At 36.7% G+C, this 21,274-nt stretch overlaps 1 protein-coding gene and 1 long non-coding RNA gene across 3 annotated transcripts in view; one reads left to right on the forward strand and one right to left on the reverse strand.

Moving 5' to 3' along the window:
- Positions 1-7,830, forward strand: part of LOC309830367 — a 119,515-nt gene extending 111,685 nt beyond the window's left edge. For both annotated transcript variants that reach the window (XR_014297475.1, XR_014297476.1), the window contains exon 4: positions 7,749-7,830. This is a non-coding gene — a long non-coding RNA (uncharacterized lncRNA). The remainder of the gene's footprint in view (positions 1-7,748) is intronic.
- SYT14 (synaptotagmin 14) overlaps positions 1-21,274 on the reverse strand; it is a gene marked incomplete at both ends in the record, with an annotated part of 147,038 nt that overhangs the window by 46,669 nt on the left and 79,095 nt on the right. Inside the window, 1 exon segment of the mRNA XM_082666857.1 lies at positions 20,362-20,811. Coding sequence (XP_082522983.1) covers positions 20,362-20,811 — 450 coding nt within the window.

Below are 21,274 nucleotides of genomic sequence, written 5' to 3' on the forward strand. Positions count from 1 at the left end.
TAGACCAGAGGTCAGCAAACTACAGGTTTAAAACGAATGCTGCCTGTGGCCTCTTGTTTTTATGCAGCTGGCATGCTAAGAGTGGTTTTATATTTTTAAAAATGGTTCTAGGGCTTCCCTGGTGGCGCAGTGGTTGAGAGTCCGCCTGCCGATGCAGGGGACACGGGTTCGTGCCCCGGTCCGGGAAGATCCCACATGCCGTGGAGCGCCTGGGCCCGTGAGCCATGGCCGCTGAGCCTGCGCGTCCAGAGCCTGTGCTCTGCAACGGGAGAGGCCACAACAGTGAGAGGCCCGCGTACCGCAAAAAAAAAAAAAAAAAAAGGTTCTAGGGGGAGTGACCAAGATGGCAGAGCTGAAAGATCTTGAGCTCACCTCCTCCCACAGGCACAGAAAAATTACAACTATTTAAAAAGCAACTATCAATGAGAACAACCAAAAGACTAGCAGAAAAGATTCTCCATAACTAAAGATATAATAAAGGAACCACAATGACACAGGTAAGAGGAGTGGAGACATGTGGTATCATCAAGACCCATACCCCTGGGTAAGCGACCCACAAACAAGAGAACAATTAAAACTGCAGAGGTTCTCCCCAAGAAGCAAGGGGTCTGAGACCCACATCTGGCCCCCAGCCCAGGGGTTCTGCACTGGGAAGATAAGCCCCCAGGAAATTTGGTTTTGAAGGCCAGTGGGGCTTTACTTTTGAGAGACCTAGAGGGCCGTGGGGATTAGAGACTCCACTCTTAAAGGGCACACACAAAATCTCACACACTCTGAGACCCTGGGCAGAAGAAGTAATATGAAAGGAGCCTGGGTCAGACCCACCTGCTGGTTTTGGCAAGCCTCGTAGAGAGGCAGGATGCCTTTGGGACTCACTCTGGGGACAGAGACCCTGGCTGCAGCCATTTTTGGGAGCCTTTTCTACCATGTGGACACCGGTGCTGGCAAGCACCATTCTGGAATCCCCCCTCTAGCCTGTAAGTGCTGAGACCCGGCCCTGTCCACCAGCTGGTCAGCACCAGTCCTGGGTCTTCCCAGGCCAAGCAGCTAGCTGGGTGGGGACACAACCCTACCTATCAGCAGGCCAGTTGCCACAGGACACCACGAGCCTCCAGCCACTCAGGGACCTAGAATCGCCCACGAAGGGTTGGGCAGCATTCCCCAGGACTCCCTAGGCCTCAGCCCCACCCATCAGTGGGCCAACACCATGGCCCTTCAGCCAGCCATGTCAAGATGCAGTCCACCCACTAGCAGGCTGGCAATACCCTGGGATGCCCTGGGCCCCAACCCTGACCACCAGCTGGCCAACACGAGCTCTGGGACACTTTGGGCCCCTTAGCCAGCTGCCCTGAGATCTGGACCTAACCACCAGTAGGTACCACCAGCTCTAGAAAACCCTGTATCCCGAAGCCAGTCATGTCAGGAATGGCCCTGCCCACTACTAGACTAACACTAGCTCTAGGATCCCTAACTCAAAAAGATATATGCATCCCTATGTTCACTGCAGCATTATTTACAATAGCAAAGATATGGAAGCAACCTAAGTGCCCATCAGTAGATGAATGGATAAAGAAGATGTGGTACATATACAATGGAACATTACTCAGCCATAAAAAAGGATGAAATCTTGCCATTTGCAAAACATGGATAGACCTAAAGGTATGCTTAGTGAAATAAGTTAGACAAAGAAAGACAAATACTGTATGATTTCACTTATATGTGAAACCTAAAAAACAAAACAAATGAACAAACGTAACTAAACAGAAACATAGTCATAGATACAGAGAACAAACAGGTCGTTGCCAGAGGGAAGTGAAGTGAAGGGAGAAGAGATATCAGTGAGGAAGATTAAGAAGTACAAACCTTCAGTTACAAAAGAAATGAGTTAGGGGTATAAAATGTACAGTGTGGGGAATACAGTCAATAATTATGTAACAGTTTTGTATGGTGACAGATGGTAACTAGACTTACCCTGGTTATCATTTTGAAATGTACAGAAATATTGAATCACTATGTTGTATACCAGGAATTAACATAGTATTGTAGGTCAGTTATACTTTAAAACAAACAAACAAGCAAACTCATAGAAAAATAGATCAGATTTGTGGTTATCAGAGGTGGGGGTTAGAGGGAGGGGGAACTGGATGAAGGCAGTCGAAAGGTACAAACTTCCAGTTATAAGATAAATAAGTACTAGGGTGTAATGTACAACATGATAAATATAATGAACACTGCTGTATGTTATGTATGGAAGTTGTTAAGAGAGTAAACCCTAAAAGAGTTCTCATCACAAGAAAAAAGTAATTTTTTTCTATTACTTTTATTTTGTATCTATATAAGATGATGGATGTTCAATAAACCTACTATGATAATCATTTCACAATGTATGTAAGTCAAATCATTATGCTGTACACCTTAAACTTAATATAGCGCTGTATGTCCATTGTATTTCAATAAAACTGGAAGAAAATAAACAAATAAAATAAGTTAGGTAAGGGTGAAAGAATAAAAAGAACATGTGACAGAGACCATATGTGGCCTGTGAAGCCTAAAAAAAGTTAACTTTCTGGCACTTTATAGAAAAAGTTTGCCAACCTCTGCTTTAGACCCTTGAAATGTCAGTGGAAGTAGCATGTGTCAAGTTTGGGCAGAAGCTTTAAAAGATAAGGATTAGTTTGCCACGTCCTCTATCTGACAACCAGCAAAGTTTCAGAAAGATCCTCCCCTATCAGTTTGGATCCCAGAATGAAGACGACAAGGAATAGAGCCATAACTGACCCATAATACGGACATGCAGCACAAGTGAGAAAGAAACCGTTGTTGTTTATAAGGCATTAAAAGTTTCAGGGTTTGTTATCTCAGAATAACCTAGCCTACTGCCTTATACATTTTGCTAATGTAATACGCAGTTCTCTATATGCCTGAAAATAATAAGTGTATTTAAATAATATTTATAATTCAGAGTTCTTAACAATTACTCAAAATATATTTCTAAAAAGCTGTATCTTAAAAACATTCAGGGATTGAATTATATTTAGTTCCTAAAAAAATTATTTTACCAGCTACTTGTATTGTTGGACTAAGCATTCTTTGTATTGTTGGATCAGAGCACTTTTGGTACAGATGAACTTATTTGCAAAGCAGAAATAGAGACACAGATGTAGACAGCAAACTTATGGATACCAAGGGGGGAAGGGAGGGTGGGATCAGTTGGGAGACTGGGATTGACAATATATACACTATTGTGTATAAAACAGATAACTAGTAAGAACCCACTGTATAGCACAGGGAACTCTACTCAGTGCTCTGTGGTGACCTAAATGGGAAGGAAATCTAAAAAAAATGGGGATATATGTATACATATGGCTGATTCACTTTACTGTACAGCAGAAACTAACAACATTGTAAAGCAACTATACTTCAATAAAAATTAATTTAAAAAAAGCACTTTTATTTTCCTCTTTTCCAGACTGCAATGTTCCTTCTGATTTTGAAACTTGAAAAAGACAATGTAAATTTTTACTTAAGAACTAGCACTTAATTCAGACCAAATTTATTCACACATGAATAAGACCCAATAAACAACATTAGTTAACATTTGTCTAATGTTATTTAATTTATAACATTTAGAGTTCCTGCTCTGTGCCAGATGATGTTCTTTACATGGATTAACTCTTTTTTTATCATTCCTTTTTACAAATGAGACACACAGAGGTTGAGTATTCACCCAAGAACACATAGTTAGGAAGAAGTGGGGAACCAAGACGTGGAACCAGGGACCTCAGAACCTCTATGCTATACCAACCCTCCTAAATGCAAATATAAACTTGATCTTGAAAATCTAACAATTTCAGTGTTAAAATTATAAATTTCCACTATCAAGCAATTTTAAACCTTTTATGACAAACCACAAGTGAGTTAGTATAAAGAATACAGTTTTAGAACTTGAATACAGCTAAGGGACAATGACAGCTTTCATTTCAAAGAAGAATATACCCACTCCCCCAGGTAAGCTGACTAATATGAAAAATGTACTTATAATACATGATATTTTGTATCAACTAAATGCTATCGTATTCCTTTAAAAATGAGCCAAATTAAAGTTCAGTTTATTTTATTACTGTAGAATATGGAAATATTAAGAGATATATAACTTCGATTATATAAATTATATACTTTGATTATGTAACATGAGATAATTAAAAATCTATGTGTACCAGACTTGTCTTCACTTCCAATTAGCTCTACTAGCTTTTTTCTGCTTCAAAAGAATGTAATTAGTACTACTCTAATTATCAGTTGCCCCAAAGTGACAGACTACAAAACCAACACTGTAAGTAGGTAAGATATAGCCTATATAAACAATTCTAGGTCAAAGAGGAAAAGGGAAGACAAAAGTCATTATTTTTTGTAAGATCAGAGGATATCTTTAAACTATAAAACAATAAATAATGGCAGAATGATTAAAATATATTAAGAATACGTATTTTGGGACTTCCCTGGTGGTCCAGTGGTAAAGAATCTGCCCACCAATGCAGGGGACGCAGGTTCGATCCCTGGTCAGGGAACTAAGATCCCACGTGTTGCGGGGGCAACTAAGCCCGTGTGCCACAACAACTGAGCTCGCACGCCTCAATGAGAGAGCCCGCATGCCACAAACTATGGAGCCCACAGGCCCTGGAGCCTGCGTGCCACAACTACAGAGCCCACGTGCTCTGGAGCCTGCATGCCACAAGTAGAGAGAGAAAACCCGCAGGCCACAACTAGAGAGAAGCCTGCGTGCCGCAACAAAAACATTCCGCGTGCTGCAACTAAGACCTGATGCAGCCAAGGAAAAAAACAAAAGAATACATATTTTATTTCAGGTTCACAACTCATATTGCTAGTCTATGAAGGTTTTCACATACCTCATCTCATTTAATCATCACGACCTTGGGAAGTACTTAGGTCACGTATCCCAAGAGTATCCCAATTGCTAACATGTGTACTATGCAGAATCAGCCTTTTTTACAACAACAGCTTTGCATGCTCAACACCTAAAAATGTGTATTTCACTCAAATAGGAGTTCCCAGTAATGAATGAGCACACAGTGTACTTGCAGAGCCATGCTCATTTTCAGGGATAGAAATCATTTAAATATACCTGCTTCATATAAATAGCATCAGAAATTTACATACAAGCTTAAATGTACAATCATTTTTGACCAGAGTTGTTCCTTGCCTTGAAGAGAATAAAAGAAAATGTAACTGTCAAATAGATATTTTTTCTGGCTCATTACATGTCCCTACAGAGTCCATAAAACAAATGTGATGATGAGACAGAAAACCCACTAATAAAAGGTTTCCTTCAAGTATAATTTTTTAAAAATAAAGTTCCTCTGTCCTAGACCTGAATGCAGTATGTCTTAAGCTCATATTCTACCATAAGAACATAAATGCATCAAATGTAAAAACTGCTTCTTTTTAAAATTAAATTTCAAATTTTCCAGAAAGGAAAACGTTTTTGTAATTAGTATTTATCAGTTCTCTTTAAATTCCCACTGTATGCCTAAATAGGCATCACCCTGGAAAAGCAGCATTCAACCCCATCAACCTCAAAATAAATGTCACAGCAGCTAAAACCACAACTCTTTAGGAAGGAACATCCTCAATACTCCTAATTCAGATGAAAAAACTTTAATCAATACCAATACTACTGGTTGTTTTATAAAATATATTCTGATAAAATAGATTTTCATATCTACGATTTTTCAAAATTAATATCTAGCACTTTAATGTTGTTTTTCCAATGAAGAACCTACTATTTTAAATTATCTGTCAAGACTTTAAATGTGAAAATCCTAGAATTAAGGATTTTGGTTTCAAAATACAGTTGCCCATTGGATACTACCCTGCTATTTAATATTAACACGATGAGGAGAATGACTAGGAAAAAAAAATGTTGCTTCTGTTTGGTATTTCTTTTATTTCTAAAGGGAAGGCCTCAAGGACAAGCTCACTCAATGGTATTGTTCATTAATTATCATCCATTTACGAAAAGCCTAAGATAATGAACAAGAGGCACAGTGGATACAACTATTTTATTACTGTGAAACAATCCAGAAGAAAGGGAATTGCTTGCGGTAATGTAATAAAGTGCTTCTTTAAGGTAAAATATATATATTTCACAGCTGTTGGTAATGATGAAGAAGGCATGTGTTCAGGATGTCCACCTTATAGATGCTCCAAAAGAATTTTTAAAAATAGTGGTCAAGGGCTTCCCGGGTGGCGCAGTGGTTAAGAAGCCGCCTGCCAATGCAGGGCACACAGGTTCGAGCCCTGGTCCAGGAAGATCCCACATGCCGCAGAGCAACTAAGCCTGTGCGCCACAACTACTGAGCCTGCGCTCTACAGCCTGCGAGTCACAACTACTGAAGCCCACACATCTAGAGCCCACGAGCCACAACTACTGAAGCCTGCACACCTAGAGCCCGTGCTCTGCAACAAGAGAAGCCACTGCAGTGAGAAGCCCGTGCACCACAATGAAGAGGAGCCCTTGCTCGCCGCAACTAGAGAAAGCCCGCGTGCAGCAACGAAGACCCAACACAGCCAATAAATAAATTAAAAAAAAATCGTGGTCGATATTTAGAATTTGAATGTTATATCTCTCTCCACGGTGTTTCTTTAGAAAACACTATTTTATCCCCTCTTGCTCCATTTAATGCATTTTAATGTTCTTAATTATAGAATATGTTGCTCACCTGGACCCAAATTTACCTATCATAATCTTTACTCCACTCTAAAATGATCAAATAGTACTCTCTTTCCAAAAAACATTTAATTTCTCTCATTAGTATTATAAACAATTGATACCAGTATCTTAGAAAAATTAATTGCATAAAATAAAATAGAGCAGAAAAGGAAAATATTACCTGTAATATTTATTACACTTATACTTTACTTTTCTGGCTTTTTTTGAAAAAATAATACAAAAAAAATGAAGTATGAGTTGGTCCTTGATAGTTTATAGTTTAGCACTTGGATTGTTCAACTAAATGAACGCCAGTTAAGATGTTTGATGTTTTTCGTTCCCCAGACTAGATATAAAAAACAAATGATTTTAGTCACTGAAATTTTAGTTTCTCCCACTCAATTCTTCTGCATGTTCAAAACTTCTTGAGACTTAACATTTAAACTTGACTTCTTTTTAAACTAAGTTTAAGCTTAACATTTAAACTAAGACTCTGATTTAAACAAAAAGCGTCCTTCTATGCTGTAATTTAGCTTCTCCCTTTCACTGATTTATCTGATTAACAGTTCTTCATGTGAGACTAGTTATTCCCCTCTACCAGTGATATATGTTCACTTACTTTCTCTTTGAATAACTGCCTCTAAATAGGCCTATAACTATTTAGTTTTATACTAAAGTGAGCCATGACTCACATTACTGTTATTGTCTAGGAAACTGAATTACATACATGCAGCTTTCTCTTTGATGTAGTCATTTTTAACTGTGATCATTAATTTATCATGAAGTATTAATTTTAAATTGCTTTATGATGAAGAAGTGTAATCTACATTTAGAAAATGTAGATTTTTATTGACAATGGTAGTATGTGATTTGTAGCGAATATGAAAATAGATGATTAGTTTTTTAAAAGACTTTTATTTTATAGCACAGTATAGTTGTTTAACAGTGTTGTCTTAGTTTTAGGTGTAAGTTTTTTTCTTTTTTTTTTAAATATATATATTTATTTATTTATTTTCAGCTGTTTCCATTCAAATGGAACAATTCTCACAGAGCACCTGCTGAACATTAGTGGAAGAATTTGGATACCTAAAAGGACAAGAAAAATCTCCTCACAACTGGGTAGAATGAAAGAAAGAAAAAAAGAAACGAGGAATCAATAAAGGGACCACCAACCCTGGCAGGAAGCTGAAGGTGAGGAGAGGTTCCTGGAATCAGAAAAGAACCCCACAGTGCGAAATCAGCTGGGACAGAAAGCGACCTTTGGGGGATCGAAGGAGAATACAGCACACAGTCTGTGGAAGGCAGGATGAAGACTCTATCTTGACGCCAAGACCATGCTCCACCCAACTGCCTGCAGGCTCCAGTGCTGGACACCTCATGCTAAACGACTAGCAAGACAGGAACACAGCCTCACCCATCAGCAGACAGGCTGCCTAGAATCAAACTAAGCTCAAAGACACCCCAAAACAAGCCACCAGACGTGGCCCTGCCCATCAGAGGGAAAAGACTCAGCTCCAGGCACCAGAGCACAGGTACCAGTCCCTCACCAGGAAGCCTAAACAAGCCCCTGGACCAATCTCACCAACCAAGTGGCACACAAGAGAAGCAAGAGGAACTACGACCCTGGAGCCTGTGGAAAGGAGACCGTGAACACAATAAGTCAGACAAAATGAGATGACAGAGAAATATGTTGCAGACAAAGAAGCAAGGTGAAAACCCACAAGACCAAATAAATGAAGAGGAAATAGGCAATCAACCAGAAACAGAATTCAGAGTAATGATAGCAAAGATGATCCAAGATCTCTGAAACAGAATGGAGGCACGGATCAAGAAGATACAAGAAATGTTTAACAAGGACCTAGAAGAACTGAAGAACAAACAGTCAGTAATGAACAACACAATAACTGAAATGAAAAATACACTAGAAGGAATCAGTAGCAGAATAACTGAGGCAGAAGAACGGATTAAGTGAGATGGAAGACAGAATGGTGGAAATCACTGCCACGGAACAGAATAAAGAAAAAAGAATGAAAAGAAATGAGGATAGTCTCAGAGACCTCTGGTCCAACATTAAATGTACCAACATTTGAATTATAGGGGTCCCAGAAGAAGAAGAGAAAGACACAGGGTCAGAGAAAATATTTCAAGAGATTATATTCGAAAACTTCCCTAACATGGGGAAGGAAATAGTCAACCAAGTCCAGGAAGCACTGAGAGTCTCACATGGGATAAATCCAAGGAGAAACATGCTGAAACACATATTAGTCAAACTAAAAAATATTAAATACATAGAAAAAATGTTAAAAGCAGCAAAGGAAGAGCAACAAATATCATACAAAGGAATCCCCATGAGGTTATCAGCTGATTTTTCAGTAGGAATGCTGCAGGCCAGAAGGGAGTGGCAGGACATACTTAAAGTGATGAAAAGAAAAAACCTATAAACAAGATTACTCTACCCATCAAGGATCTCATTCAGATTTGACAGAGAAAGCAAAAGCTTTACAGACAAGCAAAAGCTAAGAGAATTCAGCACCACCAAACCAGCTTTACAACAAATGCTAAAGGAAATTCTCTAGGCAGGAAACATAAGAGAAGAAAAAGACGTAAAAAAACAAACCTAAACAATTAAGAAAATGGTAATAGGAACATATATATCAATAATGACCTTAAATGTAAATGGATTAAATGCTTCAACCAAAAGACACAGACTAGCTGAATGGATACAAAAACAAGACCCATATATATGCTGTCTACAAGAGAACCACTTCAGACCTAAGGACACATACAGACTGAAAGTGAGGGGATGGAAAAAGATATTCCATGCAAATGGAAATCAAAAGAAAGCTGGAGTAGCAATACTCATATCAGACAAAATAGACTTTAAAATAGAAAGTATTACAAGAGACAAGGAAGGACACTATTTAATGATCAAGGGATCAATCCAAGAAGATATAACAATTGTAAATATTTAGGCATCCAACACAGGAGCACCTCAACACATAGGCAAACGCTAACAGGCAAACAAGGGGAAAGCGACAGTGACACGATAATGGGGGAATTTAACACTCCACTTACACCAATGGATAGACCATGTAGACAGAAAATAAATAAGGACACACAAGCCTTTAATGACACATTAGAAAAGATAGACTTAATTAATATTTATAGGACATTTCATCTGAAAGAAGCAGAAAATACTTTCCTCTCAAGCGCACATGGAACATTCTCCAGGACAGATCACATCGTGGGCCACAAAACAAGCCTTGGTAAATTTAAGAAAACTGAAAGCATATCAAGAATCTTTTCCAAGCAAAATGCTATGAGAGCAGAAATCAATTACAGGAAAAAAATGTAAAAAACACAAACACATGGAAGATAAACAATATGTTACTAAATAACCGAGAGGTCACTGAAGAAATCAAAGAGGAAATCAAAAAATACCTAGAGGAAAATGACAATGAAAACACGACGATCCAAAACCTATGGGATGCAGCAAAAGCAGTTCTAAGAGGGAAGTTTATAGCTATACAAGCCTACCTCAAGAAACAAGAAAAATCTCAAATAAATAATCTAACCTTATACCTAAAGGAACTAGAGAAAGAAGAACAAACAAAACCCAAAGTTAGCAGAAGGAAGGAAATCATAAAGATCAGAGCAGAAATAAATGGAATAGAAACAAAGAAAACAATAGCAAATATCAATAAACTAAAAGCTGGTTCTTTGAGAAGATAAACAAAATTGATAAACCATTAGCCAGACTCAACAAGAAAAAAAGGGAGAGCACTCAAATCAATAAAGTAGAAATGAAAAAGGACAAGTTACAATTGACACTGCAGAACACAAATGATCATAAGAGACTACTATAAGCAACTATATGACAATAAAATGGACAACCTGGAAGAAATGGACAACTCCTTAGAAAAGTACAACCTTCCAAGACTGAACCAAGAAGAAATAGAAAATATGAACAGACCAATCACAAGCAATTAAATTGAAACTGTGATTAAAAATGTTCCAACAAACAGAAGTCCAGGACCAGATGGCTTCAGAGGCGAATTCTAGCAAACATTTAGAGCAGAGCTAACACCTATCCTTCTCAAAATCTTCCCAAAAATTGCAGAGGGTGGAACACACCCAAACTCAGTCTACAAGGCTACCACCACCCTGATACCAAAACCAGACAAAGATGTCACAAAAAAAGACAATTACACAAAAAGACACATGCACCCCAATGTTCACTGCAACACTATTTACAATAGCCAGGTCACAGAAGCAACCTAAATGCCCATCGACAGATGAATGGATTAAGAAGATGTGGTACATATATACAATGGAATATTATTGAGCCATGAAGAGGAACGAAATTGGGTCAGTTGTAAAGATGTGGATGGACCTAGACGCTGTCATACAGAGTGAAGTAAGTCAGAAAGAGAAAAACAAATATCGTGCATTAACGCATATATGTGGAAACTAGAAAAATGGTACAAATGAACCAGTTTGCAAGGCAGAAATAAAGACACAGATGTAGAGAACAAACATATGGACACCAAGGGGGGAGAGTTGGGGGTGGTGGTGAGATTAATTGGGAGATTGGGATTGACATATATACACTAATATGTATAAAATAGATAACTAATAAGAACCTGCTGTATAAAAATAAAATTCAAAAAAAGAGAGAAAATTACAGGCCAGTATCACTGACGAACATAGACGCAAAAATCCTCAACAAAATACTAGCAAACAGAATCCAACAACACACTAAAAGGATCATACACCATGATCAAGTGGTATTTACTCCAGGGAGGCAAGGATTCTTCAATATATGCAAATCAATCAATGTGATACACCATATTAATAAATTAAAGGATAGAAACCATATGATCATCTTAATAGATGCAGAGAAAGCTTTTGACAAAATTCAACACCAATTTATGATAAAAACTCTCCAGAAAGTAGGCATAGAGGGAACTTACCACAAAATAATAAAGGCCATATATGACAAACCCACAGCAAACATTATTCTCAATAGTGAAAAACTGAAAGTATTTCCTCTAAGATCAGGAACAAGACAAGGGTGTCCACTCTCGTCACTATTATTCAACATAGCTTTGGAAGTCCTAGCCACGGCAATCAGAGAAGAAAAAGAAATAAAAGGAATACAAATTGGAAAAGAAGAAGTAAAACTGTCACTGTTTGCAGATGACATGATACTATACATAGAAAATCTTCAAGACGCCACCAGACAACTACTAGAGCTAATCAATGAATTTGGTAAAGTTGCAGGATACAAAACTATACAGAGAAATCTCTTGCATTCCTATATATTAACAACGAAAGGGCAGAAAGAAAAATTAAGGAAACAATCCCATTTACCATTGCAACAAAAAAGAATAAAATACCTAGGAATAAATCTACCTGAGGAGGCCAAAGACCTGTACTCAGAAAACTATAAAACACTGATGAAAGAAATCAAAGAAGAAATAAACAGATGGAGAGATATACCATATTTTTAGATTGGAAGAATCAATATTGTGAAAATGACTATACTACCCAAAGCAATCTACAGATTCAATGCAATCCCTATCAAATTACCAATGGCATTTTTCACAGAACTAGAACAAAAAATCGTACAATATGTAAGAAAACACAAAATACCCCAAATAGCCAAAGCAATCTGGAGAAAGAAAAATGGAGCTGGAAGAATCAGGCTCCCTGACTTCAGATTATACTACAAAGCTACAGTAATCAAGACAGTATGGTACTGGCACAAAAACAGAAATATAGATCAACAGAACAGGATAGAAAGCCCAGAGGTAAACCCACGCACCTATGGTCACCTAATCTATGACAAAGGGGCAAAAATATACAATGGAGAAAAAGCCTCCTCAATAAGTGGTGCTGGGAAAACTGGACAGCTACATGTAAAAGAATGAAATTAAAACACTCTCTAACACCATACACAAAAATAAACTCAAAATGGATTAAAGATCTAAATGTAAGACCGAACACTATAAAATTCTTAGAGGAAAACATAGGCAGAACACTCTTTGACATAAATCACAGCAATACCTTTTTTGACCCACCTCCTAGAGTAATGAAAATTAAAACAAAAATAAATGAATGGGACCAAATTAAACTTAAAAGCTTTTGCACAGCAGAGGAAACCATAAACAAGACAAAAAGCCCTCAGAACGGGAGAAAATATTTGCAAACGAAGTAACTCACAAAAGAGTAATCTCCAAAACATACAAACAACTCATACAGATCAATATCAAAAAAACCCCAAACAACCCAATCAAAAAATGAGTGGAAGAACTACATAGACATTTCTCCAAAAAAGATACACAGATGGCCAACAAACACATGAAAAGATGCTCAATGTCACTAACTATTAGAGAAATGCAAATCAAAACTACAATGAGGTATCACCTCACACCAGTCAGAATGGCCATCATCACAAAATCTACAAACAATAAATGCTGGAGAGGGTGTGGAGAAAAGGGAACCCTCTTACACTGTTGGTGGGAATGTAAATTGATACAGCCACTATGGAGAACAGTATGGAGGTTCCTTAAAAAACTAAAAATAGAACTAGCATATGACCCAGCAATCCCACTACTGGGCATATACCCAGAGAAATCGATAATTCAAAAAGATACATGCACCCCAGTGTTTACTGCAGCATTATTTACAATAGCCAGAACATGGAAGCAACCTAAATGTCTATTGATAGAGGAATGGATAAAGAAGATGTGGTACATCTATACAATGGAATATTATTCAGCCATAAAAAGGAACAAAATTGTGTCATTTGCTGAGACATAGATGGACCTAGAGACTGTCATACAGAGTGAAATAAGTCAGAAAGAGAAAAACAAATATCGTCTATTAATGCATATATGTGGAATCGTAAAGATGATCTTATTTGCAAAGCAGAAACACAGACACAGACGTAGAGAACAAACATATGGATAACAAGACGGAAAGGGGGTGGGCGAGATGAATTGGGAGACTGGGACTGACATGTATACACTACGTATAAAATAGGTAACTAATGAGAACCTACTGTATAGCATAGGGAACTCTACTCAGTGCTCTGTGGTGACCTAAACTGGAAGGAAATCCAAAAAAAGAGGCGATATATGTATATGTATGGCTGATTCACTTTGCTGTACAGCAGAAACTGACACAGCAGTGTAAAGCAACTATATTCCACTTTAAAAATAAAGAAATAAAACCCACTTGCTAATAATAGAGACTAAAGTATGATTCTTAGAGGAGCACATATTTCAATTATGTCTGAGCAATAATTTACCTCTCTTAAAAATAAAAGTAATAGTACAAATATCAAACTAAATTAATTTAATCCAGTAATATAAATACAGGCTGTTTTTGAGATACAGGGATTTTAGAAATTAAAGGTGGAAAATACAAGAGTCTAAAATAAGCCCATCATTGCTGTAAGTCATGAGGAAGGGTGATCACTCTTAGGAAACTGTGGCATTGTACTCTTGAATGAGAAATTATATAAGTATGTATGTCCCTAATTAGTCAATTATGAGTTAAAAATAAAGCAAATCCTGATGTGTTCCTATTTGATTACCCTGAGATGCATGCTTATTGAATACCAGGTTGTAAAATATTCCTAATAGAGCTGTTTTAAGCATCGTGATACCTATCAGGGAATAATGTTATATGGAACTTACTAAGAATTTTTAAATGATTAGGTTTATCTGAACATGTTGATGAATCAATTTCCCTTATGTAACACAAACTTCCATCATGCTCCTCCTTTTCAGAATCTTTTTACTATGCCTTCTGGCCCTCCTGATCTATGACAGACTCGTCCAGAGCTTGAGTTTCTTCCCTGAACCCTCAATACCTTGCTTTACTTGAATTTCAATTCTTCCCTGAGGATATATCACCCTCTGTAGACTTTTCATCCTGGTTATTCTCTCATACCCAAAGAGTCTCAGAGTCAAGAAGCAAAGTTCTCTGCTGCTTTGTCAAACACTGCTTCCCTAAAATTGTGGAAAAGAATAACTAATTTCCGTTAAGGCTCTTGTTATCCTGTCTTCATAGATATTCTCTCCTAGACATTTCCTCTTCATTCCCTGAACATTTTTTCATCATTTCTTGAGAACAACGATCCTTGATTCTATCTTTTCTCACATTTCAATTGCTGCCACCATCTTTTGTGACTTCAGTCAATGTCCATGTGGATAACCTATCCAAGAACCTGGTCTCTCTTGACCAACTTATCCATCTCCAGTGTCTTTACCTTTTATTCCATCTCAGCTGCCCACTCCCACCATCATACTCTGAACCCTTCTCATCACATCACATTAACTGAAAACATTCTCCTCTCTAACCACAGCCCCTTATCTTTCCATAATTCCTGCTCAACTACTACCCTCACATCTGTTCCTTGATATCCTTGGAACTTTCAGTCCACTAAACTTTCTACTTTCCCCTGCCTATCAGTCCCCTTCTAGCTTCACTTCTCTCTTTATTCCACTTAGATGTCATGGTCTACAATTAAAATAAATGGCTTGAAAATACTCATAACATTTTTGCCTCTCTGTTCATCCCAGACCTCAATTAATAGCTGTCTTCAATTAGCTCTCCTATATCTTACACTATATATTTTACCATTTGCATTAGTACTTAAGCATGCCCAAATCTCCCCTAACCTCAGAAACATCTTTCCTGAACCCCCCCTCTCTCTATTTTCACAGGCAAACTTGGTGGAAGAGTTGTCTACATGATTGCCACTCTAGTTTGGATTCTGACCCCTCTACCTCACCAAAACAGGTCTCTCTAAGGCTACCCATTACTTGCATATCCTAAATTCAGTGGACAGTTTTCAGCACTCAGATTATTGGTTCCATCTGGAGCATTTGACGAAGTTGAGTATTCCTTCCTTAAAAACGTCATTCTTGGATTTTGTGATATTTTACTATCTCTTTCTTCCTACTCTACCCCACCTTTCTCCAATCTTTACATCTAGGAATTCCTGAGGATTTTCTCTTCTCACCCAAGACAATCCCACCCACTCCCATGTCTACTTCCTATAACTCTTATGTGTTCAAACAGAAATGAAATATGGAGCCAGATTTAATGAACTATAGACATCTAGGCACATATTAAGTACCCTCTATCACTAAAACTTAAGTTGCAACACATTTTCTGTAGGTCAGGGGTCCAAATGAGCTCAGGTGGATGTCCCACTTAGGGTCTCACAAGACTGAATAAAAGTTTCAGCTGGGCTGGGATATTATCTGGAGGCTCTGATGAAGAAATCTACTTCCAAGCCCATTCAAGTTGTTAGCCAAATTCAGTGCTTTGCAATTGTAGGACTGAAGTCCCAATTTTCTAGCTAGACAGACTACTTTGCATAGATTATACTAATTAAGTACTGTCTGTACAGGAAGGGTTCTATGTTTATGAGAGAAAGAATAAAGTTTCATTATTAATAAATCATAATGACTACATATAATATTATTAATAAATTTAATAAGAAATAAAACTTGAGGGAGGAAAAGGCGAGAGGCTATTCCAGATAACTGTAATAGAGAGATTACTATATGGTACCAAAAATGCAAGTGAAGAAAGTAACTGGGGTTATACACTAGGAAAGAATGCCATACGAACAAGTTGAGTGTATGAGAAAAATTCAGCTTATGAGAGGGATATACCATGGTAGGAAGGGTAACTGACAACATTCTAACTATTGAGTATAACTTAAGAACTGACTAAAGCAAGTAAATACTAAACCATATGGCTATTTCAACATTTACCAGTCAGGGTTCTTATTTGAAATCATTGGAAGCTAACTATCTAAGCGGAACAGCAATTTATTAAAGGGAGTGGTATGACTAGAGAACCAGGTTTATGGCTAAGCTTCTCAAGAAAAAACCCTAAAACCATACTGCAGAACTGACCTTGTGAGGACATCTGCTACTGCTTCTACTGGACACTTCTATGCCAAGGTCTTTTCTTTCCTGTAATTATTATTTATTATCGTTCAGCACCAATACAATTTCTGTACCAGCAAATCTATTTCAGAATTACTGATGACTCGATATCAGATTCCTTCAACCTGATGAGAACATAATTTGAGTGCAGCATCTGCTTCTCTGTTCAGTCTGTGCTGAGGTTTCCTAGAGATGAATATGAGTGGAGCGTCTAGGTAACATGGCTCGTGCTCTAGCTACCAGTGAAACTAGGGAAGTGAATTATACAGCTTAACTTAGGGAGGTGGGACTTAGTTGGGACTTCCTCAGACATTAGAAGGTTGCTGAAAAAAGTACGAAGGAGTGAGAAAACATAATAAATGCCCACAACAAAATGTCATATGCTAAGCATACAAAACTCACCTAAAATCCATTAACTTTTCTCCCAATATATATTAGTAGAATCAGAGAATATAGTGCTGGGTAGAACCTTAGAGATCATTTGTTTTAATTCTCTCATCTTACAAACAAGAAACCTGATGCTCAAAATGATTAGATAATTTATCCAAACTGACACAACTAGTTAGTAGAAAGAACTCATGCTTTTCAACCCTTCATATATTTTCCACTGTTCACTGATCAAACTATATGTTTATCTTAATATCAAACTTAAATTTTACCCTCAAGGAAACTCAGGGCTTAGTTCTCAGAAAGTCAGTTTGGTGATACTGGTCATTTTTCTCTCAATGTATTGATTTGATCAGTTTCTGAAAAACTAGCTGTGAAACTAAATTCTATATGCAGGATTCTAATTTTCTATTATTACCCATGAAAATGAACTGTAATTAAGCTTTGAATATGTTTTAACCATAGTCTGTAAATTTTTTAACTGGATTAAAACTTTCCCTTGCCAAAAGGCTAATATTCTTGCAAGAAGAAGTAGTAATTATTCAAAAGCTATAAGAATAAATGTTTAATTATGAAAGTACCTCTCACTCATATATTATTACATCTTACAAAATTAGAGCTAAAATCACCTAAGTAATCCACAATCACATGATTTCTCTATACAGTTAATATCAACACCTAAACAAAGAGAACATTAATACTACAGCACAGACAGAACACATACATTCTTTTAGTATTTTATTTTTACGACAAGACAGATGATAGACAGAATTATGAGTCTTAACCTCACAACTGTCATACACTAGCTGTTTTTGACACTAGTTGTTTTTGAAACAGAAGCCAAAAACAAGCAATGAGATTTTGAGCAGGTGGAGAAAGAAAGAAGGCCAAGACAGAGCAACAATTCAACACAGACACTAACTTTGAGAAGCATGGTAATACAGAGAAAAAATTCTCTAAGAGCAGAAGATAAATAGTTTTGTTCAGATTTAAATGTTGTCTTAGAAGCTATCTATTTAGCACTTTTTTCTTTTTCTGAACACTCCACAGAAATTTATTGTACTGGTTGTCAGACATATAGAAATACAGAATCAAACATAAGCCAACACATGGTCCATCGACAGATGAATGGATAAAGAAGATGTGGCACATATATACAATGGAATATTATTCAGCCATAAAAAAACAAAATTGAGTTATTTGTAGTGAGGTGGATGGACCCAGAGTCTGTCATACAGAGTGAAGTAAGTCAGAAAGAGAAAAACAAATACTGTATGCTAACACATATATATGGAATCTAAAAAAAATAAAATGAAATAAATGGTTCTGAAGAATCTAGGGGCAGGACAGGAATAAAGACGCAGACGCAGAGAATGGACTTGAGGACACAGGGAGGGGGAAGGGTAAGCTGGGACAAAGTGAGAGAGTGGCATGGACATATATACACTGCAAAATGTAAAACAGATAGCTAGTGGGAAGCAGCTGCATAGCACAGGGAGATCAGCTCGGTGCTCTGTGACCACCTAGAGGGGTGGGATAGGGAGGGTGGGAGGGAGACGCAAGAGGGAGGGGAAAAGGGGGTATATGTATAGCTGATTCACTCTGTTATAAAGCAGAAACTAACACACCATAGTAAAGCAATTATACTCCAATAAAGATGTTAAAAAAAAACGAAAAAAACCCCATAAGCCAACACATGTGATGTAGGTGTGGATAGAAATCATTTAGTTTGACCAGAGGAAAAAAACATATTATTTTGTATGGCTTCATTTTCTTTGTGAAAAGAAGATAATTAATACAGAATTGGGAACAGATAACTCAGAGCAAATAAAGAAACACAAAATACATACCTCTTGATGATACAGTCATTCTCTTCTAATATAAATCAGGTATTTCTATATACAAGGATGCATTTTCCACAGATTAACTAGTGATCACTCAAACCAAATAATGAGAAAGTTTAAAAATCATAGCAAGAATTATAGAATATTCAATTTTATTAAGTTATTTTCTTCCCTCTGAAATAGTGCTTGCACTTTTTTTGCCTCTCCTCTGATAAACTGCTGTTATCATTTAAAAAAGACATTTTCCCCAAACAGTAATTCTAAAATGTAAAATTAAAACAAGTTATCAATTTACCCAATAAAGGATAAATATTATATTAAAAACCCATAGGGATATACTATATTTATTATCACCTTTTGGTTTTTAAAGATGCTGAAATCATCTAGCTAAAATGGTATGGTTCTATTGGGAATGAAGGTCCTATAAGATCAAACGCTGCCTGCTATAAATTCAGTGAGACTCTAACCTTGCACTTATGCTTAATACACTTAAAGGCTTAAAAACAACTCTAAAATATTATACCTTTATGTTAATATATAAGTCTACTCCAAATCTGTATATTTATGTGTAAAAATGCTTCTTATTCAATTATGAGAGGAATAAATATAATTCAAAATTTGTATTTCCAGCATATCACAGATTTTCTCATAATCTAAATAACTATGTGGCATAGTGTATCTCCCTGGTTTAAATAAAGAGTGCAACTCTCCTGCGATTTGCAATGCCTTGCAGGACTTTAGTTAAAAACATGGAGAGAGAGATGACAGACGGACAGTGAGGGAGAGACACTTGTGTGTGATCAGTACCTGGAGGAAAAAAGAGAAAAGGGAGAAGAGCTCATAGTACTAAATGGAAGTATTCTCTCAGAAACACTGCAAAATCTTTGTTTAAAAAAAAAAAGAGTGGAAAGTATAACAAGGGCAGAGTTTTTTCTGAACCTTTAAAAATAATTTCATAGCAGTTCTGGAAGGATAATCAGTTATGACCTAGGCAGCAGCACAAATTCTATAAAAGCAAATAATTTCTGCAGTATATCAAATAAGATATGGGCTAGATAGCTGTTAAAGTATCACCTAGTTTTAACCTGGAAAGAAAACAATAAATTCTATAAGGAGTTCAGATGATGTCATAAGCAATCCTGTAATAAATGTTTAACAAAGGAATAGATATGTAAGACATCAGGCCAGACTCTGTGAAGATAAAATAAAATACATAAAATAAATCATACATAATCTTCAAGGGCTACTTTTACAGATGACAGAAAGTTATACCTACCTATTTAGGACCTAGATATTTTGTAGGTATGATTACTATGTAAAAAATAGGCTGAGAAAGTTGTTGGGTTGATCACAGATTTTAAAAATTCTGTATATTATATACCATGACATAAACTGTATTTGGGCTATTTGATCAGATACTCACAGAATGATTGTAAGAAGGTTCCAATATCACAGGTAATGACATTTTCCCTTGAAGATTCAGTTTTGTTAAATAAAAAATCTTTTCCCCCACAATCTTTTCTTTTTTCATGCGATGTATACCATACAGTCTAAACCGAACTGCATAATTTCCAATCATCTCAGATTCAACATGATTAAATTTGAATGTTTCTGTGAAGACAGGGCATGGTCCTCTTTGGATGCTGGTTTTTGCTCTCTGTTTCTTTATAGGTAGAAGAACAAGGTGTACTTGCCATGAGTTGCCACCTGTCCTGTTATATGTTGGGATATCTGTGACAGCTGTCACTGTTACCAGCAGCTTCTGTTCTTGTGAGTCATAGTCAAAAGTCACATCCAGCGTGCCATATTTAGCTTCTGGCTCAGGATCAAAAGGTTTAGGAAGCTGTGAAGATGATCCTTGAGCTGACATATCCTAAGAAAAGCAAATTTAAATGTTTTCAATTTTTAACTCTATTATTTAATCTAGCATGTAAATAAGTACCTGATATTTCTTTAGAAGAATGATATGAAAACTGTTTTTATTTGCTATCATAAAGAAAGTAATAATAATTAACAGCCAACTACAATCAAAAGCTACTCTATGGGGACAAAGTAATGTAAGTGGTAAGTTAAACTCAAAAACTTATTATAATAAAGACATAGAATTTAATATCCACCATCACAATTTTGAGAAAGTTGGATATACGTTTTTACCATGAGAAACGAAAATATATACTACTATGTATATTTCTGCTCCTTTTGTAAAAAAAAATTACTAAATTTGTAACATTATAAACAAAACAACTGACAGCTCAATATTAGGCTGGAGAGAAAGAGAACATAAATGAAAGTATAATGCTACTGAAAAATTTGGTACCATTTTCAGATTTGTTTCA

This window comes from Grampus griseus, assembly GCF_964374135.1.
Source record: "Grampus griseus genome assembly, chromosome: 1".
Lineage (NCBI taxonomy): Eukaryota > Metazoa > Chordata > Mammalia > Artiodactyla > Delphinidae > Grampus > Grampus griseus.